Source organism: Phaseolus vulgaris, chromosome 5 (genome assembly GCF_000499845.2).
Source record: "Phaseolus vulgaris cultivar G19833 chromosome 5, P. vulgaris v2.0, whole genome shotgun sequence".
In the NCBI taxonomy this organism is placed as follows: Eukaryota; Viridiplantae; Streptophyta; class Magnoliopsida; order Fabales; family Fabaceae; genus Phaseolus; species Phaseolus vulgaris.
In genome coordinates this window covers 6,931,348-6,955,840 of record NC_023755.2, presented here as the reverse complement: position 1 = coordinate 6,955,840, position 24,493 = coordinate 6,931,348, and the positions used below count along the sequence as shown (strand labels likewise).

Genomic DNA, 24,493 nt, shown 5'->3' with positions numbered 1-24,493 from the left:
CTGTTTGTTAGAACTGCGAGAGAGAGTTTCTGTGAAAAACCTAACGTTTACACTAGATACAAATTCAGATACTTATTTTTTTCTGTTTTAATAAGCCAGTGTAATCCTTACAAAATCTAAATTATCATGACTGTAAGAACAAAACCACATTTTCTTTAATATATACATGCTTATTGCGGTTTCAAAACTTGTTATGAGTTTCCAAAATGAAGTTGTTTTTATGGAATTTGTTGTGGCTTTGTGCACATCCTTTTGCTGTCCGTAGTTTATGCCTAAAGAGATCATATATCTTTGACTTGCAAACCAATATCAGGACTTATATGACATCTTTATACAATTTGAGCTTAAAAGTGCTTGTTCTATTGAATCATAAATATCCATTAAAAAGAACATAAGTAGCAAAACCAAATATGCATCTTAAGTAATTCCTTTATTCAGAACACACAACACACAAAGTAACCAGAGGCAATATTTTCCTATAGGCATATACCTCTAGTCTACCCTCTGTTTCTCTTCTGGGAAACAGGCTCTTTGACCACCCTGCCTCTAATCTATCCTTTGTGTTGTCTCTTCTGGGATAAATACTCTTTGACCAACTCCTCTGAGGGAAAACTTTTGGACACACTCTCTTTTTGGGTGCACCTCTTAGCCCAAGAAATGATTTTGGGGTACTGTGCCTCGCTGATGAAATTGTCATACAAACTAAATGTATAAAAGTAACAGAACAAAGGAACAAGTGCAACATCAACGATGCCAAAGTTGTTTCCACCAAAATAAGGCTCATCCCCCAGTTGTTCTTCAAATAACTTTAGACACTCCAAAAATTCCTTCCTAGCACCTTCTCTCTCTTCTCCTTCAGTTGTCCAAAACCTCAAGGCATGCTTATATAACTATTGCACACAGGAAGTTCAGCTGGATATTATAAATTTTTCAAACATATATACGAATTTCAAAGAAAGCATGGAAGGTGTCAATGTAGTTTATTCAGGATAAAAATAAAAGAAAAAACAGTCAAAATCTAATAATGAAGCACCCGACAGAAGTAAAGTACCTCGGTGTCAACATAGTTAGCCCAGAATCTTGCTTGTGCTCTCTGGTAAGGATTAGAAGGCAACAAGGGAGATTGATCCTTCCAAACCTCGTCAATATACTCAACAGCAATTAGTGACTCACAAATGGGTTTGCCATTGTGGATGAGAACTGGTATTTTCTTATGAACTGGGTTCATCTGAAGGAGTAAAGGGCTCTTGTTGCGTAAGTCCTCTTCTCTATTCTCATACTTGATGCCCTTTTCCTCTAGTGCAATCCGGACCCTAATCCCGTAAGGGCTTAACCAAAAATTCAACAGAATCACCTCATCTCCCATTGCTGAAAGAAAACTAAAGTTGGAACCACAAGTGAGTGACACAGGAGTTGGAAAGTCAACTTAGAGAGAAGGTCGAATAGGATGATAATTGAGATGATAATAAACTATTCTAACAAAAAAAAGTCCCTATCACTGATGTTTTTGTGTATGTTGTTTCATTTGTGTGGCATTTCTTGAGAAGAGTATCAGATTCAGACGGCAATTGAGACATTAATTATAATAAACTGAAGCACTTTGTCAAGATCTGTACATAATGAGTTTAACGTAGAACACCCTCATGTAAAGATACAATTTTTTGTTTATTTTTGCTCATTTAATAACTACAATACATAGTATTTATATATGCTATGCAAAATAATAAATAAAATAAAGATTAAATTAAAAAATGTTCAATGATTATTAAACAAAGGAGAAAATTAGGGAATGTTGTTAAAGCACTTAAAAAATGGTATATTTTATTTCATTTTTTTATTGTCTTTTTAAAATTAAGTTTCTATTATATTAAAATGTTTTTATTTTGTAAAATAACTCAACTTTTTTAATAGCATAGTGAAAATATTTGTAACTTTCTTTTTACTAATATCATGTGGAGAGTATTACTATAAAATTTTAACATTTTAAATAGGTTGAGACTTTAAAGTTTTATTAATGATATATTCCATAAAAGTAAGAAAGAAAATAAAAAAAAAGTTATGAAAGGATGAAACCAAAACTTGTACAAAGAATAATTAGCCTCCAAACATTTAACCAAATCTAAACTTTGAGAGGCTTAAATGATTTCTAAAAAAAATAAAATGAAAACTAGAAGGTAAAGAATCAAACCATAGATAATCCAATATATTTAGAAGACCAATGTTAACAAAACCATCAACATATTTACCCAATTGAAAGATATAGGAGACTTCAAAACATATAGCTTAAGAAGCATTAAGAGTCTATTACCAATGAGATTTCAACCTCCACGAAACAATAACAAAATTTTGAAAAGCATGTCAAACTAAATAAGAGTCACATTCAAGCCAAACACATCTATAGTTTTTAACTATAAAAATCTTTATTACAACAATGACAATCATAAACTCAACGTCAATAGAGGACTTCATTCCTAGATAGGCAATAAATCCTTTAGCAAACTATCATCTACTACCTTTAAAAGTACCATCACTCACAACGTGACCGATACAACCTTTAGCAACACTATCAACATAACTTTTACCAACTAATTCTACATAAACCAATCTACCTTTTAAACTCTTATACTAAATTTTCTAGTCTGAACATTGAAAACCTTCAGAATGCAAAGGTCAATTATTTCATTATACATAAATTTAAAAGATTTTTCACTTATCATATGAATATTTCACTGGACCAAATGAAGCTTAGCATGAAAAAGGATAGGTTTTTCAAATCCCATCTATGATTTCTAGCTTTTTCAAATGATTCAAATAACGAATGTGGTAGCAATAGAAGATTTTTTTAAAAATATTATGGATTTGATTACAAATGGATTTTTTTTCTTTTGCATTTGCAACTTACATATCATCTTTTTTTAACCAACAAACTTACATATGAAAATTAGTAATGGAAAATTTCCTATTTCTATTACAAACAAATTTTATTTGTACGTGATATCACCGATGGAAAAGGAAAATTACACAAAGAGATAATTTCATATCTAATCTAACTACACCATTATATATATATATATATATATATATATATATATATTATTGATAGAAAAATATTTGCACGTAATGCACAAATAACTTTTTATATAATTGAAATACACCATTATCCAAGGATGGTACACCATTACCCATAGATGATACCTATATTCATTATTAATTTTTCTAAGTAATATTATATTAAAAGAAAATTAATTTTAAAAATAAAAAATAATTAATTAAATCAGATATTATCTTAAAAATTAAAAAAAAGTATTGATATATAAAATAATTTATATTATTAATAAAATTTATAAAATAATTTCTAAATTGATATCTATTTAACTATAAAAAATTAAATATTAATTATTTTAAATTCTACGATTAATAATTAAAAAATCTTAATAATTAATAATTTTCTAGTAATGTTAACAACAAACACCCATCTACTTATTGATGTTGCTAATGCCTATTTAACAATGGAATATTTCTTTCAAATATTCTTTTTAATTATGTATAAATAAAATTAATTAATTAATATACTTGCGCCATGATATATAACTTTTCTTTTAAATTATACTTTTACAGAAAGCAAGAATTTTGCACATCAAAATGTCTGCAAAAATATTATTTAATGGAAAGCTAAAATAAAACCAACACTTGCATACGTGGAACCTTTATACCTACTCAATGGCGAAGATCTTTCTTGTGAGCTCAGTGACCTTCTGTGGACCAGGAAGGTTATTGGCAACACTCTCTTTTTGGATGCACCTCTTGGCCCAATCAGTCAACTTGGGACACTCACCATCTATGTTTAGGGTCACAAAGGTTTCAAAGGATTTCCACCAAGGGTAGACTGGGACAAGTGCTATGTCCACAAAACCAAGATTCTCTCCTCCAAAATAAGTTTTATCTCCCAGTTCTTCCTCCAACAGTTTAAGGCCTTCTATCAACTCCTTCTTCGCAACTTCTCTTTCTTCTCCTTTTGACTTCGAAATCTTCTCCAAGTTATTAAATATCTATTTCACAATCACAATTGACACAAAGAGACACTTATGTTAAAGATAACAAAATATGTACTCATAAATACATAGAGATATTGTGTTAAAAGAGGTAGAAGATCCCACATCAACTAGAGATAAAAACATTTCATTATATATAGGTGGGTGCAAACCTCACCCATGAGTCGGTTTTATGAAGTTGAGTTAGACTTAAAGTACACTTTGTAATAAAGATCATCATATACTTTGATGTTGTCAAAGTAAACATATACTTCTTTAAAAAAAATTCTTCACAAATTATTTTAAAAAAGAATTAAAAATAAAAAATTAAGAAAATTATATAAGAAAGAAATTAAGAAAAACTCAAAGCAACATTATTTACAAAGAAAAAAAAACGCGGAACACAAATCTTTCAAATAAGATTAACTAAACCACTTAATATAGGTGGTGAAGAATCTCGGTAAAACATATAAAGAAAAGATTTAATTAAGTTTTAAATCTCTTCTAAATTTAGGTATTTTTAATTGAATTTATATTAATACTAAAAAATTTATATTCTTAGATTTAGTCTCTGTCGTTTAATTTTTTCGTTAACTGAGTTACATGAGTTTGATATTTTCTATCATCTTGCTTAATTGTCTCCATGTATTAAAATAATATAAGGTTGGGTAATTAATATAGAAAGACATTATCTTTAATGTAAAACGATAAATGGTTTTATTATTTTTATTTAAAACATGTTCAATAATGAAGTTGTCATGCTCATCATGTTTTGTCATCACTTATAAGATAAATGGAATGTCTTTATCATCACCATACCACCATTGATATAGATGAAGGTGACACTCTCTTTTTATCCAATACCTTTTCGGTTAAATAATAAAAGTCATTTGATGTTTTATATTAATCATAACATCATTTTTATTAACTACATAATCTCAAATTTCTTAATAATGGAAACTAGTAAGCAAGAAAATAGAAGGAAAATGTAGCTACCTCACTTAGAGGATTCAATTGGAAAATATACAAATTTTAAGTATTTAATGGAAAAAAATTAAAATACAAAATTAAAAATATTTATATTAGGGACTTAACTAATCCTACACTACTAGAAAAATCATTAAATAGAAACTAAATTCAAAGAAAAAAAAATAATTAATTGTTAATATTGACTAAATTAGATACTAGAACAATATCTAAATTAGTTTCTATAATTAATAAATAACTTTTAAATTGGTATCTAATTAAGTGGTATCTAATTAGTTACCAAGGTTTTAATTACCAATTAATTTGATATCAATTTAAAAATTATTTATTAATCACAACAAGTAATTTAGATATCAATGACTTTTTTAGTATCTAATTTAGATAATATAATGTTAGGACAAGCCCAATATCATAGACAAACCTAAACTCAAGCAACTATTTAGGTAACAAGGTCTCTCTGAATGAGAGAGAAGAGAAGATTTTGGTTTTATATTAGTCTTACTATAGCTTAAATTTAGTGTAACCATTGTTCTGTCATTGGTGCTTTCATTACTTTTACCATGCCTCCCAAAACCCAAACAAAAGTTATAAATAAAATACTAAACTCCATCCAAAAATGCATATCTGCTATTGAAGCGCAGCTTGAGAACCATCACACCCGACAAGCGCTCATAGAAGCACATGTTCCCCCTCCTAGCAGGGTCCATTATTTTCAAACCACCAGCGCCATCCACACCTGCACCATGCCACCACCGTCGCCACACTGCTCCATACAGCCCCTAGAAAAACCTTTGTGCACACCATGTCGCATGCTGCAACACCCCCCGTTGCACCTTGAGCCACTCCACCACCAGCGCTCCAACCATCGCGTCGCCCAGTGCCACTTAAAACAACCTCCACGCACACCAGGCTTCACCCCACAACACCTCTACCAGCGCTTAGATCCGTTCAACTTCCAGCACCCCAACCGCCATTGCGTCGCTCAACGTTGCCTGCAACTACACCTCCCACATCCACCCCAAAGATTGTTTCTCCCGCTAACTTCATCTCTCCCGCGGATCACATCCAAATACAACCAAAAAAGAAAAAGCAACAACAATTGTACTTATTAATGAGCATTTCCATCCATAACCTTCCTTCAATCAAGTCCTGCTCCTCACTTACGTAATCCTAATTTTTAAACTACACAAACCCTACCCACCTATATTTCCACAGCCCAAATACCAACTATACTCCCATTTTCTTCCAACTCCACCACACCACGCATGCCCAATCCTAATTATGAAAAAGCACCTCCCACGCCTAAACCTAAATCACAAATGACATCCTCACATAACTTCCCCCACACTTAAACCTAATAATTATCCTACCCATTTCGAGCCTAATATTAACCATGAAGCCCATGAAAATAATACACCCTCATCTTCCTCCAATGACACCCCACCAACTAAACTTAATATTCAAAGTGTCCGGCTCCTAACCAATCACACTCATGTGACTCAATTGACTCCAAGATTCCACTTTGAAGACAAAATGTCTTCTACGACGGATAGTATTGTTAAGACAAGCCCAATACCATAGACCGACCCAAATTCAATCACCTATTTAGGTAACAGGATTTCTCTAAATGAGAAAGAAGAGAATAATTTGGTTTTATTAGTCTTCCTATAGCTTAAGTTTAGTCTAAGTATAGGTAGTCATTGTTCTATCATATAACAACTAATTATTTTTTATTTTTAAAATTAATTTTTATTTTGTTAATATTTTAGTACTTAACAAAATAAAGCACAATAATTTTAAACAAATAAATGGCTCATCATTCTATAATAAAAGCATAACACGCACAAAACAGTAAAGGAATTACAAGTAACAATGAAACAAAGAAGGGTACCTTGACGTCAACATAATCAGCCCAGAATATTGCTTGTGCTCTCTGGTAAGGGTCAGAAGGCAGCAAGGGGTTTGTGCCATTCCAAACCTCCTCAATGTACTGAACAACAATGAGAGACTCACAAATGGGCTTGCCCTTGTGGATGAGAACAGGAATCTTCTTGTGAACTGGATTCATTTGTAGGAGTAAAAAACTCTTGTTCCTCAAGTTCTCTTCTTTGCGCTCATACTTTATACCCTTTTCAGCAAGTGCAACTCTCACCCTCATCCCAAATGGACTTGGCCAGAAATCTAGCAGAACCACCTCATCTGCCATACTCATTCAACTTCAAGAACAGAAATGATCAAGAACATTGAAATACCAAACTCATTTGCATTACAAAACAACACTCGCACCTTCATATTTATAGCTAGATGTGAACTTTGAATCATTCAAATATCACTATATTACTCAACGTACCATTTGCATAATCAGAAAATCTCCTAGAGCTTAACTCCAAATAATACTATCACACGTTCTCTTTGGTTCAAAATTACGCGTATATTCTTTTGGATTTTCTCTGTTTTTACTTTAAAATCTTGACTTCTACACAAGCACGTTACTTTCAAAGTACACAGGAAAACACATATCTCAATAAACAATCAATTGCGTGTATCAAAATTGACTCAGTCGTTATGGATGCATACAATGACTTTTCATTTATTTATCATTCTTATCTTTTGGTATTACTATATTTATTTTTTCTTTAGACTCATTTCATCTCATTTTTTAACACTTATTTTTTATTTGCTTAAATTCATGTTCACACAAGCCCACCTGGTATCTGTTTTTGAAGATAATATATCACTATCCTATTATTTCGTTCGAGACTAATCTAACTCAACCAAAACATAAAGAGTCTGATTAAAAAATATCGGATCAGTATAAAAATTTATCAATTTTAAATATTTACTAATTTTAATGTTTTTAAGTCATGATCCTTATTTTTTTTCTTTAACATTAAAATAAAAAATTAATTAAGATAGTTAAAATAATTAAAATAAAAGCTAAATTAAGATAATTTAATTATTTTTAGATCTACAAATTAATTAATTTTATTAAATAATATAGATAACATAATTGTAAATGTTTATAATTTATTTTAAAGTCATTATATATTATGACCAAAAAAAAATTATATTTGATTTTATCAGATAACCATTACTTTTTAATAAATTATATGTTTTTACTATTTTATACATGAAGACGGATTAACCATGTTTAATATATTACGAAAAAATATTATTTTTTAGTGTTTTTTTTACGTTACGAACTTTAAAATCTAAATAATTAGTATTTAAAATCTAGGTAGTTAATTAAATATCAATTTAAAAACTATTTATCAATAATAGAAACTAGTTTAGATACCAATAATTGTTTTGGCTCTAAAACAGTATCTAATTTAATCCATATAGCAACTAATTAATTTTTTATCTCTATAATTGGTTTCTATTTAATGATTTTCTAGTTGTGATCTTCCTGAATGGAATAGGTTCACATCTTTAATAAAAATATATGAGATTTTACATGCATTAGTCAACACCTCAATGACCATTACAAAACATACATATGGATCGAGATTGGATTAATTCAGCCCGCATAGGTGATGAGTACGAAAGAGGAGTAGAATAATTTATACAATTTGTGCAACATAATGCCAATAGAAGTGGTGATGGAGTAAATTTTAGGTGTCTGCGCATTAATTGTTTGAACGGGAGAAAATTGGATGTTAACAAAATTAGGGAGCACCTTTTATGTGACGAGTTTCTACGATCTTATACAACTTGGACATGGCATGGTGAATTATTACCTTTACCAAATGTGTTCGTATTCCAAGAATATGTTCAGTCCACCATTGATGATACAATGGATGATGATTGATTGGAGGACATGATTCGTGATATTGGAGCTGAGTCTTTTACAGAAGCACATGGTTACGAAAGTATGTTAATTGATGCGGAGACTCCATTATATCCTGAATCAACTAACTTCACACAGTTTTTGGTGATGTTAAGATTGATGAATTTGAAGGTAATAAATGGTTGGAAAAATAAAAGTTTCACATAATTGCTTCTGTTGTTGAAGGAAATTCTTCCAGAGGGAAATAATCTACCTAATCGTAATTATGAGGCAAAAAATATTTTTTGTCTAATGGATATGGAGTATAAAAATATACATGCATGTCCTAATGATTGCACATTATATAAGAAAAGAGTATGAATTGTTGAAAAAATGTCTGATGTATGGGTTATTGTGTTACAATTTGAAAGAAAAAAGATAAAGATAGTATAGGAAATGTGATGGCACGTACCGCCATCCAAGTGATTCTATTCAATGGAAGAAATGTGATGACGAGTTTCCCGATTTTGATAAGGAGTCAATAAATATCCGACTTGGTTTAGCTATAGATGGAATGAATATGTTTGGTAATTTGAGTATGAACCACAGTTCATGGCCTGTTTTACTAGTTATTTTCAGCTTACCTCCTGGATTGTGCATGAAGCGAAAATACATAATGTTGTTTATGAAGATTTAAAGTTACTATGGGATCAGGGTGTTGAAGTCTTTGACGATTTTTCTAATGATAATTTTGAGATGCATGCAATGTTATTTTGCACCATCAATGACTTTCTAGCATATGGGAACTTGTCAGAGTATAGTGTCATGGGTCATAAAGCATGTTCAATATCCAAAGAAGACACACTTCTCAACAGTTGAAACATGGAAGGAAAACAATATATCTTCGACATCGAAGATTTTTTAGAAGTCATCATCCTTACCGAAGGTTGAAAAAAGCCTTTAATGGACATCAAAAGACTGACAGTCCACCAACTTCATAGACTGGTATTCAGATTTATGAAAAGGTAAATAACATAGACCACACCTTAAGAAAGTAAAAAAAAAGAAGTCATTTGTGAAAAACATATGGGAGAAAAAATCAATCTTCTTTGATCTTCCGTATTGATCGAAGTTAAAATTCAGACATTGTATTGACATAATGCATGTGGAAAACAATGTGTGTGATAGTTTAATTGGTACACTTCTTAATATTAACGAGAAGACGAAGGATAGTCTAAATGCTCATTTGGATTTGATTGACATGAACATACAAGGCAATTTTGCACCAATAAAGGTGGGTAAGCGTACATATTTTTCCCTAGCCTATTACACCATGTCGAAAGATGAAAAAATAATTTTTTATCAATGTCTAAAGGGTGTGAAAGTTCCGCAAGGACATTCATCAAATGTGAAGAACCTAGAATCTATGCAACATTTGAATCTAGGTTGAAGTCTCATGATTGTCACATCTTGATGAAACAATTTCTACCAGTAGCTATTCATGGGATTTTACCGAATAATGTTAGACATGCCATAATCCATTTGTGTTCATCCTTCTCTTCCATTTGTTGTAAAGTCATTGATCTAGTAAAGTTAGGTGGAGATGTTTTTGCCTCCATCCTTTTTTGACATCATGGTTCATTTAGTTGTGCATCTAGTAAGAGAGATTAGATTGTGTAGACCGGTGTACCTAAGATTGATGTATTTTGTTGAACGGTATGTGAAAATTTTGAAAGGGTATATAAAAAAAATCATTATCGTCCAAAAGCTTCTATGATTGAAAGGTATATAAGTAGAACAAAGTATTGAGTTTAGTTCAGAGTACACATTAAAAACCAATCCAATAGGTCTTCCAGCCAACTCATGGCACAACAGGCATTCTGTAAGTAACTCTTTATGTGGTTTACATGTGGTAACCAAATCTCGATCAAAAGTCTTGCAAGCATATTTGTATATACTGAATAACACTGATGAGGTTATACCTTACTTATCTGCTCATAAAGCCATTGTGAAGGCAAATAACCTAAGATAACCATAGAAATGGGTCTTAATGGAACATAATAGGACTTTCATGCCTTAGTTTAAAGATGAGGTGTTAAATAATTTAACGACATTCAAAACCTTGATTTTGTTGGAAAATGGGTTGAAGTTTGATGTCATTTATTGTACAGGTTACAAAGTTAACAAGTGTACATTTTACACCAAGTCTTTGGATGGAAAAAGTACAATTCAAAATTGTTAAGTCACTTTTGAGGTCGAGTCGATGCAATTTTCCACTTCCAAAGATGAAAATCTTGTAGTTGGATCAATGACATACTATCATGACAGAATAGATTTGAGATGTTAGTTATACTAAGTTTTTCCAACTAGTTTTCAAGTGTAAGTGAGTTGAAAATAAGAGTGGTGTAAAAATTGATGAATCAGGATTAACATTAGTTGACTTTCGAAAGATAGCTTATCGGGATGAGCCATTTATCATAGCTCATCAAGCATCTCAGGTCTTCTACTTCAAAGATCCTACGTCAAAACATTATTATGTTGTTTTAGACGGGGAAAAACAAGTGGAGGCTACTGATTATGAATTGTATAATATTGAAAAGCGACTCCCATTCATTTACACCAATGATAATGAATCAAGATGACGATGTACTTGATGATGTACATACAACCCGTAAAGACCACAAAAAAGAAATATACATATGAACATTGAATCCATTATGTATGAATTTAGTAATTCTGATAATTTTTTATATATTTCTTTTGTATGAACTTCTTCTTTTCGATTTTTTTAATGTTTGTTACCTTGTTTTTTTACACAAATATGGCTGACGATCAGACTTCATGCCCTTCTGACCACACTTCTGGAAGATTTACTAGAGACCCTATTAGACTTAAGCATCTCACATTGAGACGTGTTAGTGGTGACAGGACACCACTCACTATAGACATGATTACTAGTGTGGAATTTGGTCTTAATGTTGATATGTTGAAGAACAATCTTATAGTCTTGGCACGTGAGAAGATCCCCATCTTAATACCTTTCTGGGATCATGTGCCTGAGGTCGACCATACCATGATCTAAGAGGATATATTGGTAATGTATACATTATTATTGTTATCGTATATTTATTTTTTATATTAATTCATGAAATAAAACTTCATGGTATTTTCTTGTAGACACATTTTGATATCCCTAATGTGGAGACCTTCATATCAAAGGTTTTATCTTTGGTTGCCATTAAATTTTGTTAGTTTAAGTCAAAGCTGACATTGAAATATGTTTTTGGACCTTATAAAGGTAAAAATCATTGTCCAAGGTATGTCAATCTTGATTAGATGTATATTTATTGAAAGTCGTGAAGTTGACCAATGGACGATTAGTACAATTAGTTATTCATTTTATATATTGCTCATAGTTGAAATTATTTATTATTATCTAATTCAATTTGTTTGTTCCATTTGTCACAAGGTGTTTGGAAAAATGCTCAGGACATAGCAGTCCAGACTATGACCTCGCACCTACTGTCTCGGGAGTTTATCGTAAGCTTGAAGAAGCTATGATAAAGGAGAAGGAGAAATCACGGTTGAGAATTACTTATGAGGATGATACAGGGGTCATTGAACCTCCATCACCACCTATCCGCCACCAAAAATGGAAGCAAGCCCGTGTCAAAAGATCAGGTGCATATAGTTCTGAGAAATCACGAATAGTCATAGAAAAAATTGTAAGTTATTTTCTTTTTGCCATATTTTATGGTATTAGTTATATGAAAAACTTATATAATTTTGGGGCCTTGCAGGAATCCTTGTTTGAGCAAAGCTCCCAAGGTAATTTTGTCCCCCATACTCATGAAGATATACTTGTTGCAGCTATTGGAAAACCTGAACACCCTGACCGTGTGCGTGCTGTAAGAACAGGAGTTGGCATTTGTCAACTTTTCAGAACTGCACCACGACATTCATCCTCCTTTGAGCCTAGCCAAAAAATGATAAGTCAATTACGGCAACAAATCACTGAACATGTGACATAGGACGTGACAGACAAGGTTACTTAAAGGGTAACTCAACAAATTACTAAGCGATTGACTCAGTAGTTGAGGAAAGAGTTTCAGGAGTAGCTCCAGACCTTAAGTCTATCACAACAGATGGCTCTTGCCCAACCGCTTGTGGCTCCAACTCTCAATAACACAAAAGGGAGTTGTGCAGCTCCTACAGGATCAGGGAAAGACATTGGTGAGATAACCCAATGTGAGTTACTTGTAGAGGATTCATTCACTCCTCGAGTGGTGGTCTTAGGAAAAGTCTTTGAAGGGGTCACTACCTTACATAATGTGGCTCGCCCTCTGCTTACTGATGAGGTCACTACTGTTGTTGAGGCATTTCAGACATTCATAGCCTGGCCCTGGAACCTCTTTCAACTTATTCATGAACTCTTGGTAAGAAATTAATTTTTAATTATTAATTTATATTTATGTATTACATTAATTTAATGAAAATATTCTTTATTTTGTAGCAATCGAGTCGAAAACCAAGTCCATAAAGAAATAAGAAATTGGTTTACATTGATGACCCTATAGTTGCATACAGTTTTCAAGTGCTTTCATTGATATTTTGAAGTGAGTTTTTAGTTTTTGTAAGTTTTTCTTAAAAACTTCAACTGCTCTTGTGCTAGTGCCTTTGGCTTGAGATTCAAGGTTTTGTTAAGTGTTGCGGCTGTGAGGGTCTTGGTTCAAACTCTTGTATCTGCAATCAAGGTATTTTCCTTCCTAAACTTTTCCTTTTTGTAAAAGTGTTTGTGTTTGTACTTCTTGATAGAGTTTCTAGAAGTTAGTGTATTTCTAAAATAAAGTGTTTCAGCTTGTGATCTTGAAGGTATATTATCGACATAATCATTGTCTATAGTGGATCATTGACTATGATTTTAGATATAATCGTAGTCTATGATGACTTCATGTAGGTAAACATAGAAGACTCAAAAAAGGGTATTGGCGACGATTTTGTCCATAATTGCTACCTATACCCTCCTTTGGGTCTTCTCCGTTTTTATTTCTCTTACAATATAGGTAGCGATTCTGTTAATAACTCAGTCTATAGTTGTGTTATAGAGCATGGTTGTTTAGTTGTAGTTTATAATTCAAAATTTTATAGACGACATGCTCATAAACTATGATTCTAAAACCACTGTTTGAGGACTTTAAACATAGTTGTGTAAAAGCAATTTTAATGTAGTAAGGAAAGTAAAACTATAAAAGAACACCTAAAGATTAAGGAAAGTAAAACTAAAAAAAAAACACCTAAAGATTGACAAAGATTGATGTATTTGAGTTCTCATAGCATAAAAATTAAATTGCATTATTTGCTAAATTTCTTTGCACCTTAATTTTTGCTTTTGCGTATTGTAGCTCCACCAATTTCACCAATCATCAAATCATGTTGCCCCCACAAGAGTATTCAAAGCTTTTATTAATCAAAATCGTGTACACCACTACATGCGATTTGCAATCAACACCAAATTTTAAAGTCAATTGAACAATGCAAATTACGAGTCAATTTCCAATTTCCAAAATGCTATTGCATGTGATAAGAGGATTCAAAGACGAGGTCCAACTTGAATGGAATTTCTCTCAAATCACTTTTCCATGCATGCAAGCGACAACTCCACCAAATTAACTAAGATTGTGTTTGTTTTAAGGCTTCTACGATCGAGGAAGAAGAATCTAGGGGATATCTATGGTTTGGATTAAGGGTTGTACATGGAAAGGGAAGAGAGTGAATCCGCGTGAACAATGATTTCTCTCCCCCTAAGATACAAAGATTGAAAGGAAAGTCACGTAAGATGTTGAACATTTTCCATTTTTCCTTATTTTTCATTATGCATGGAGCATGTCACATGCTAAAATTTAGTGCATGATCGATTATGTTTGAAGAACAACTACACACATAATTGATTATGTGTATAAAAAAATAGGGATAATGGATTACGTTTGAATTACAATTACTCACATAATCGATTATGTGTATAAAAAAGTGAGGATAATCGATTATGCTTCAACTACACTACTCACATAATCAATTATGTGTATAAAAAAAATATGGATAATCGATTATGCTTGAATTACACTACTGACTTAATCAATTATGTGTATAATAAAAGTAGGCCGATTATGCTTGAATTACAACTACTCACATAATTGATTATGTGTATAAAAAATTAGGAATAATCGATTATCCCATTTGATAATCGATTAGGAGTTCTAGTTGTTGTTCTTTGTGCCAATTTAGTGGTGTGTTTAGTTGTTGTTGGGATGTGGTTAGTACTTGCAGGTGGTGTGGTATGGTTACTAACTATTGGGTGTTCTTACGATTAATAATATTATTTAAATTCAATATAAATTAATTTAATAATTATATTTTCGAAAATTATATTGATAATTTTTCTCCGAATATTTTTTACAATTATTAAAAGTTCAAAAAAAAAATTTAACACAAACATAATTATTTTCTGATAAATTTCTATTTTCTTAAAAATTGACATAATCTGGATTTTGTTACGGAGTAAGTTTCAATATAGTTTCGAAAATGATGTTTTAATTACAAACAAGTAAAACTCACAAATAAATAAATAGGGATGACAATACGGGACGGGCCATGCAGGCTAGTCTGCAACCCACCACCAAAAAGCGCAGGACTGACTCACTAGTCTAGCCCGCTGACCCATTACACATAACCTGCATCCCACACGGACCGGGGTGGGTTGGTCCGCTGATCCGCATAAATAAAAAATAATAATTATTTTATTTTTTTGCAAAAAAAAAATAAAATCATACCCCACTCACTTATCATGGCAGTGTGACCTTTATTGTATTTTATTTTAAAAAAAAATTTAATGTACTAAAAAATAGAATGTTTTATTTTAATCATCTAAAGGAATTAATATTAAGAGTGAGAGTGGGTCTAGTTATAAATAAAGTCTTATATTTAAATTTTTTTAATAAAAAAAATAATATAAAGAAGATATTTCAATAAGATATTCTTTAAAAAAATTAGTCATCTTCATTAAAATATTTTGTAGCAAAATTTTGATAAGATTTTTTGATACATTTATATACATATATAGGAAAAATAAATGCAAAACAAAATTTTAATTATTTTTAATCAAGCCTTCTAAGAACCCTCATACTTGAATTCATATTTTTATCTTAATTGAATGAATTGAAACATGGATAAAATTTTAATGTTTCAACAAGAGAAATAGGTTATTTTTATAATTAATAAAATTTTAATTTGTTTTAAAAAATACTTTCCTTACGTGGATTGGCATGCAAACTCGCATGCTACTTTTTATGTGGGGTGGGCCAGTAAAATGAACTCGCATTCCTAGTGCGGGGTTTGTGAAACGTGGGGCCTATGCGTAGCGGACCAACCCGCATTGTCCCCTATAAATAAATCATATTTTTTTAAATTATGTTTATGTGAATATGATTTTATGTTTTTCTTTATGACAACTTTCTATGTTCCACACTTCAACAAGAAACCCCAAAACACAATCTTTAAAACACGAACACCATACTTTAACCTCAAGAATCCTGAAAACGAGTAATTATATAACCAATTAATTTGTAAAGTATGCCTTACAAATTGTGAAACCATTGTCCTCTGCTCTCCTTTGTTGGCCTCTCCCTCGCCGACATAAATGGTTCTTCTTCTCTGATGCAATGTTATTTTAATCCTTGTTTGCCCGCCCCAATGATGGTGGAGTGCATGATGCGTGAAGATGAGACGGACACAAACGAAATGGAGATGAGAAGCCCAAAAAGTTTCAAAGGGAGAAGCCAAGGCTTAAGGACATAAGGTTATGCGATTCCGAGAGAAATGTAAATTTGAAATGAGAGTCTTGAAATGTTAACGGTGTCGATTTAAGGAATTAGTGGAAGGAATTTTTTTCTTTTCATTTTAATTTATAAAACTTTGAAGTAATTAATACTGGAAATAAAGAAAAAAATAATAAACATAATTTTTTAATTAGTTTTTCAAATGAAATTTAAAATTTGTGATAAGTTTATAAAATTATGAATAATTAGTTTAGTTAATTTTCATTCTTGTATGAACTGTTTTAAAATAGTTAGTTCAAATTTTTTGAAATATTTTAATAAAGTAAATTATTTTATTGTTGGTCGGTAAGTCTAATACTTTAACATTATTTAAAAGATAAGATCAAAAGACAATTTAAATATACATATTTTTCTCAATCATTTGAGACACTTTTTAATTAGACAATATATCAGAGGCAGTGATTAATCTTAATTATGTTATGTCAACAAATTTGGTGTTGCTTTTGAGAATAGAAAATGGTTCCAAAGACATTATTGTTCTCCTTTAGTCTTCGATTGAGAGGGTTATTCTGATACGCCTAATAGTCTCACGTCGCCTAGAAGTCAAAGGTCAAGGATAATTTAAATATACATTCATCTTTCAATCCTCTAAGACAACTTTTAAGGATAAAATCATGATGAAATTTCGAGCTTCAAATCAGATAATACCTCAATGCGATCTTAATAGACTTGATTGGGCCATACATTCTAACAAAAACCTTAATCGATGAGGCATGAAGAGTGCAACACGGTCACTGCAGACCTACAGTACATGGTCAAACAACAAGTGGAGGAACATTGGATCTTATAAACACTTAAAAAAAATTAAAGAGCAATGTGGGACTTGCATTGCATCTAGATCACTATGTGTATAGAGCTCATTTGGCTCTATCTCTTATATATAAATATATTTAGAGGTTATAGCTACAAAAATGATGTTCGAGTAGTGAATTTTGTTAAGTCTCATTTTTATTTTGCCCGTGTCTTGATCGAGCAATTATTAGTTATTAAGGGATTCACTTTTGTAATCACTCCATAGAGGCATTATTGAAGTATAGGGTGGTACATCAAGTTTCTACACTCACCCTCGGACTAATGGACGAGTAGAGCTCTCTAAAAGAGAGATCAAGCAAATTATGAAGAAGATGGTGTGATCCAATTCGAAGAATTTGAGTCACCGCCTTGATGATGCTCTTTGGGCTTATAAGACCATCTATAAAGCACCCTCTTGGGATATCTCCCTTTATATTGTTTGCTTACAAGGCGTACCACTTACATATGGAGATTGAGCGTATTGGGTAGTTAGAACTTGTAACTTAGCCTTTAACCAAGCGGGAGAGTAAATGAAGCTTAAGCTCACAAAGCTTGATGAGATTCGCTTGGAGGCCTATGAGAACTGCAGGTTCTATACAAAGAAAAGACAAAAAGAAGGTTTTTTAATGTGGATTATTGCGGATGCGGGTTTAAACTGAGGGGCTCACCTACATACCCCGCTCTAATTGCATTGCTGCCTTTGAAAAGAAAGAAGGTATGGTTTCTACATATTCTGTTGTTGAGAGTAAGAAGATTCAACTTTTCAATGTGCAATTTGCTGAGGATTAACAGTTTACATCAATTCACTTTGTACTAATGATTATTATTGGCATCATATGAATATATTTAATTCGTAATGTCCATGCATCAAATGAAATGAACCCAGCTGCCAGATTTTTTTTTTGTTTTTCATTTTAGCACAAGGTAGAAGGGGTGTTTCAAAATAAATAATTTCATGAATTTTGTCACCATGCTTTCCCTTCCACTGATTTTGTACAAATGAATTTCTTATTTTCCATATCTAAGTACGATGAAAGTTTTATATCAATTAAAGCAAAAAAAAAGGATAAATCAACTTATATTTATTCAGTCTATTCTATTCTATTCATAGAACTGAAACAATCAGCATAATTTTATCACAGATTAAAGGGAATAATCAGAAAAGGGTCCTCTGATATAGTTTTAACTGCATGATGAATGCACAGTGCAAGCAACCACATTGAGACATTTTCTTAGAGGAATTTGATTTTTTGCTAAGAATCTCTGACATGGGCATATGTTAGCTGACCAAACCGCTGTTGAACCTAAAAAGTTTTGAAGATCATATCCAACAAGTCTTGACAAGAAAACAACTGGATTCGAATAATCACCACAAGTCTTGCCAAGAACAATTTCCATTTCTGAAGTGATGAAACCTCAAGGAGTCTCTAACGATGATTGTCACGCCAACATCCCCAGAAATGTACTTAATGACATTGTGACAGTCACCACAAATTCCCAAATTCTTAAAATCCGTATAGATGACTGTCCATTCAAATTAAGAATCCCAAATGCCACAACAAGCCTCTCGCTGTGGTTGCAAAGGCTGGCAGCTTTTTCCTCTTGGTCAACATCTTGCAGAACATAGTCAATGTCAGGCTTATATCCAGCCAATTTCATTTTCTCATCTAACTCGTCCAAAAAAGTCATAGATTTTATCACTCTCCGTGTTATTTTTGTCTCCAACAACAAAAGTGTAAACTCTATTTCCCATTTGAAGCAAACGACAACCTGGAGTTTTTGTAATTCCTCTCTCCTTCATCAATATTTTGGTTTTTGAAGCTTCACTCCACAATTTGGCTGTGATAAGGATGTTGAATAGTGAAACATAATTTCCAGGGTTGTAGGGTTCAATCTCAAATAATTTACTGGCTAAAACTTTTGCCAACTCTACATTCTTATAAACTCTACAAGCACCAACAACTGCTCCCCAAGCACTGGCAGTTGGCTCCATAGTCATTCTCTGTATAAACTCGTATGCCTCATCAAGCCGACCAGCACGGCTAAAGACATCAACCATGCATGCATAGTGATTATCATCAGGTTCTACTTGGTGATCCCTGCCCATTGAATTAAAGATCTGGAGTCCTTCCTCTACTAGCCTTGAGTGGCTACAACCAGACAGAACACCAGTAAAAGTAACAGAATTTGAACTCATCCCTGACTGAAGCATGCTCTCAAACAGTAAAAGCACTTCTTTTCCATTCCCATGCATTGCATTAGCAATTATCATCGTGTTCCAAGCAACAACATCTTTTCTGTGCATCATACCAAATACATTCCTCGAAAGATTCAAGTCACCACATTTAGCATACATGTATACCACCGCCGTCAGGGTTGTTAAGTCCCAAACTAACCAATGCCTAAAGACATAGCAATATACCTCCTTGCCCATCCTCAAACTTTCTAAAATAGAGCAAGCCGGTAAGAAACTACTAATTGTAATTTGATTAGGTATAAATCTCATGCTTGGCATCTTCCTAAGCATCTCCACTGCCTCCTCCGTTTGCCCATTTTCCATGCAGCCCCCAATAACAGCATTCCATGTAGCTTCATCTGCTTTGATTCATTTGCTCCTCATTTGGGGAAATAGGGCAAGACCCTTCTCATATTCTTTGTTTGTGAAGTATGTCGTTAAAACTCCATTCCAAGACACAACATCTGGATGAGGCATCAAATCAAATACTAGTCTAGCTGGTTTAACACTTAGCATACATGCTCACAAGAACACTGCAGACAAACACATTTTCCATCAACTCATATCTCATTGGAAATCCATGAATAGCCCTTCCAGACTTCAAATCAATTTCGAGCACGCTGGCAAAATGCTAGACAGTGTCACTGAATTTGGCTTCACCCCATTCCGTCCCATTTCGTGAAAAACAGCTAGGCCTTGTCTAGGAAATCCACAATTGACATAGCATGAAGACAAGCAGGTCCAAGAAACCACATCTTTCACAACCAAATCATCAAAAACCCGCCTTGCACCTTCAGAGCATTTACACTTCCCATAGGAATGAATCAATGTATTGCCCAAGAAAACATCAGAAATCATCCCACATCGAATGGCATTGTCATGACCTCCTTGACTCCCAAGACATCACGAGAGGCACCAGAGGCCTTGGCAACAGCAAGAAGCACCGAGTTCTGGGATTTGATCCCACGTGCCCAAAGCGAGGCATAGATGGCCTCATGTGGAAGTCCACAAGTAGTGAGAGCTGAAATTAATGTATAACAAGTGGTCGGGTCTGGTTGAGGAATATTATCAAACAGTTGTTGGGCACGCCTGAAATCACCGACATTCAAAGCTGCATTGACGAGTCTGTGACCCAAGTGAGATGGGAGGTTAGTGGGCACAGACGGAGCCACCTTTTTTTGAAGGTGGCTGCTTCCACAAGGAGGAGGATTGAGTGTTTTATGAGTGTGAATACTGAACATAGGTAGCAAAACAGAGCAAATACTACAACTACACACTTAACACTTCATCACAGAGCAAATGCAGGCAATTTTTTGTATTCGGATTCAGCCCTCACGGATCGATAAATTTAAATCGTTTCTAATATTCTTCAATTATTAAGCTCCTTTCTTTATTTTAAAAAGGTAATTTCTTCTTCTTAAAACAAATTTCTGCAGAAAAAAAAACTACGAGGATATTGTGCAAGGAAGAGAGAACTGAAGATGCTATCAGGCTTTTCAGGGAATTGCCTGCAAAAGGGTTCACTCCTAGTGCTGTGAGTTACAACATTTTGCTGAGGAGTTTGTGCTATGAAGAGAGATGGGAGGATGCGAACGAACTTCTTGCAGAGATGGATAAACAGGGCCAGTCTCACTCGGTGGTTACTTATAACACATTGATTACTTCACTTTCATTTCATGGAAAAACAGAACAAGCTTTCCAGGTTTTGGATGAAATGACAAGGAGTGAGTTCCAGGTGAGTGCTACTAACTATAATCCGATTGTTGCCCGCCTCTGCAAGGAAGGGAAAGTGGATCTTGTTGTTCAATAGACCAATGATTCAACGACGCTGTAATCCTATTGGAACGTACTGTGCTGTTGCAATGCTGTGTGAGCAAGCTAAGGTGCAGGAGGCTTTCTTTATAATCCAAAGCTTGGGTAATAAACAGAGCAACCCTATGCATGACTTTTACAAAAACGTGATTGCAAGCCTGTGTAGGAAAGGGAACACATATGCAGCCTTTCAGATGTCATACGAAATTACAAAGTATGGATTTACTCCAGATTTCTTTACCTATTCATGTATGATAAGAGGAATATGTAGGGAAGGAATGCTAGATAAGATATTCAAGATTTTGGAAGAAAATGACGACATTCTTAATATTGATAACTATAACGCACTTATACTTGGATTTTGCAAAGCTCGGAGAACAGACTTGTCAATAGAGATATTTCTGATGATGGTTAACAAAGGATGTGTGCCTAATGAGAATACATATACCATTCTTGTTGGAGGGCTTGCTTTTGAAGAGGAGGAGACAGATATAGCAGCAGACCTGTTGAAAGAGTTGTGTGGGAAAGAGGTTCTGAGCCAAAGTACTGTTGAAAGGCTTTGTATGCAATTCAACTTCAAGGAATTAATTTGATTAGGTTGGAATTTTGATTGAATATTCGAGTAAACCAGGACGTATACAAAAAAACCATAATAACTTAATAGTCTTAATGTAAACTGAGTCATGATCATTCGGGCCAATAACAACCCAAAATGCCATGAAGATAGTAAGGAAATACAAAAAAAGTACATAATTAGATTCCTTACAAACAATCAGCATGACAACAGTCTTAATGCAGTAATCTTAAACTGAATCGTGAGATATGACTCCCTCCCTCCCAACACACCTCATGATCATTCGAGCCATAACAACCCAAAATGTCATGAACCACTCATCTAACTCCTGCTCAAGCACCTACTCATCTCTCGGCGCTTCCACCTCATGCGCTCTTTCGTTCACTGATACAAAAGGGCAACGCAAAACAATTACAAGTAATGTCTCCACACAACGATCTCAATTTACAAGTAACAAACAACGAATGAATCCATATAAATAATACATGCACAATTGTAAGAAACAAAACTAGTTAGCATCAAATTGACGAATAAAATTCAAGCATTAGTTGGGATTTTCAAGTTTTATGAAAGCAAGTGACCAACTGCCTTAATCAATAATGAATTTATTTCTGAAGTCAATGAAAATGCTTACCTGTAATATTTGTAACATTAATCTCCAGTGAACCACCTAGTAAGACAGCTGCCTGGATACACAAGCCCACTGTCTGGTTTGGGGAAATAAGATACAAATAGTTATATAAAATTCAGACAATTTCCGATAAAAAAATCATATATAAACTGAATCAGACCAGCTTTGAAAAATAAAGGACTAAAAAGGTAAAAAGCATTTATGTTGTTTTACCTCAAGAGATAAGTCTGATTCAAATCTACATCGATATCGAATAGAGACCACAAAAATCCTTTATAGAGTTATAAAGTAACGCACCGCAACGAAAGCATTGTGGTCGAAAGAATATAATATAATATATATAATGAAATAGACAGTCAAAACTAAAATTATATTATGTCTAAAGATTCAAATAATAATAATCGACGGCGGCGGCAGTCGGTGGTGGCGGCGGTCGGTGGCGGCGGTCAGTGGCGGCGGTCGGTGGCAGTGGTGACAGAGAGAGATAACAAATGGAAAATCCGCATCGCCAACGCCTCGTGGTGGCGGTGGTCAGAAAATCAGCTACCACCACTACCCAAGAAGGCACTTGCGAAAAACCAAAACCAACAAACAATATCCCCTTTTCAATTTCTACAATCAAACAGTCGAATTCCTTCAAATCAAATACAACAAAAAGCTGCGAATATCATAGACCATTTTACAGTAAAATAAACATGATGAAAGGAAATACGTTTAACCTTAGATCTCATATTGAAGAATTCTCTCAAAGGCGTCGACTTTGGGCAGAAGATGATTGTTCAAAATGAAACCGTCGGCGGCGATAAAAACTATTTTCTGTATTTACCCTAACTCTGTTCATGGGTCGGGTCGGGTTAAGTAAGGATATAATTGTAATGCTGAAAAATATATAAAGAAAATAATCATCTATACCATTATCTATACTATTATATAAAGAAAATAAATATATTTTTTAAATTGTGTAGTTTTTTAATTAATTATTCATAAAAATAATTAAATTATATATATTTTAATGTAATAAAATTGTTAAGATTTAATTAAAAATAATATTTTAGTCACTTTTAATTTATTTTAGACATTAATTTTTGTTAATAAAAATAATAAAATTAAAAACTACTTTTTTTTTCTAATTATCATATCATTATATACTTAAATTTTTTATCACTATTGTCTAGATACTTATTATATAAAACTAGATTTTGTAAAATTGTAAATTTTTTTTTTTCTCAATTTCAAATTTTAAATTTGTCTAGATACTCATTTTTTATTACTAGACTTATAAACTATTAAAAAGAAGTCCATATCACTGATTTTTCTGTGTATGTTCTTTCATTTGTGTGACAATAAGAATGTTTAGTGATTACTAAATAAAGGAGAAAATAAGAGAATGATGTTAAAACATTAAAAATTTGGTATATTTTAATTTGATTTTTTATTGTCTTTTTAAATTAAGTTTATATTATATTAAAATGTTTTTATTTTGTAAAATAACTCAACTCTTTTAATAGTATAATGAAAACATTTGTAAATTTGTTTGAGTATTACTAAAAAATTTAACATTTTAAATAGCTTTACACTTTAAAGTGTTATCAATAATATAATCCATAAAAGTAACAAAGAAAAAAAAAAGGAAGGATCAAACCAAATTCGTGAAAAGAGTAATTAGCCTCCAAACAATTAACAAAACCTAAACTCTAAGAGGTTTAAATGATTTTTAAAAAGATCAAAAATGAATATTGGAAGGTAAAGATGTAGAAACTAATTGAAGG

General features: G+C 32.7%; 2 protein-coding genes, 1 long non-coding RNA gene and 2 pseudogenes across 3 annotated transcripts; 1 reads left to right on the top strand and 4 right to left on the bottom strand.

Annotated features, from left to right (window-relative positions):
• Positions 1–337: 337 nt before the first annotated feature.
• Positions 338–1,605, bottom strand: LOC137835012 (probable glutathione S-transferase). The gene is made up of 2 exons (XM_068643302.1): positions 1,052–1,605; positions 338–890 (listed from the first exon to the last, which is right to left on the bottom strand). The coding sequence occupies exons 1-2, from the start codon at positions 1,364–1,366 to the stop codon at positions 552–554; spliced, it is 654 nt and encodes a 217-aa protein (XP_068499403.1). The 5' UTR covers positions 1,367–1,605; the 3' UTR covers positions 338–551.
• A 1,955-nt stretch (positions 1,606–3,560) lies between these two features.
• Positions 3,561–7,414, bottom strand: LOC137835013 (glutathione S-transferase U22-like). The gene is made up of 2 exons (XM_068643303.1): positions 6,910–7,414; positions 3,561–4,049 (listed from the first exon to the last, which is right to left on the bottom strand). The coding sequence occupies exons 1-2, from the start codon at positions 7,228–7,230 to the stop codon at positions 3,714–3,716; spliced, it is 657 nt and encodes a 218-aa protein (XP_068499404.1). The 5' UTR covers positions 7,231–7,414; the 3' UTR covers positions 3,561–3,713.
• An 11,299-nt stretch (positions 7,415–18,713) lies between these two features.
• On the bottom strand, positions 18,714–21,114 carry LOC137835009 (pentatricopeptide repeat-containing protein At1g20230-like; annotated as a pseudogene).
• LOC137833898 (pentatricopeptide repeat-containing protein At1g79080, chloroplastic-like) lies at positions 21,007–22,112 on the top strand (annotated as a pseudogene).
• A 42-nt stretch (positions 22,113–22,154) lies between these two features.
• On the bottom strand, positions 22,155–23,584 carry LOC137835010 (uncharacterized). Its single transcript, XR_011084994.1, has 3 exons — positions 23,444–23,584; positions 22,728–22,800; positions 22,155–22,477 (listed from the first exon to the last, which is right to left on the bottom strand). It is a non-coding gene; the product is annotated as an uncharacterized lncRNA (long non-coding RNA).
• Positions 23,585–24,493: the final 909 nt, after the last annotated feature.

Bases quoted from the DNA above. Each gene is read 5' to 3' on its own strand.
- LOC137835012 (XM_068643302.1), bottom strand. From the start codon at position 1,366: ATGGGAGATGAGGTGATTCTGTTGAATTTTTGGTTAAGCCCTTACGGG. The intron at 891-1,051 runs GTACTTTACTTC...TGTGTGCAATAG, and splicing joins CTAACTATGTTGACACCGAG to TTATATAAGCATGCCTTGAG.
- LOC137835013 (XM_068643303.1), bottom strand. From the start codon at position 7,230: ATGAGTATGGCAGATGAGGTGGTTCTGCTAGATTTCTGGCCAAGTCCA. The intron at 4,050-6,909 runs GTACCCTTCTTT...ATTGTGAAATAG, and splicing joins CTGATTATGTTGACGTCAAG to ATATTTAATAACTTGGAGAA.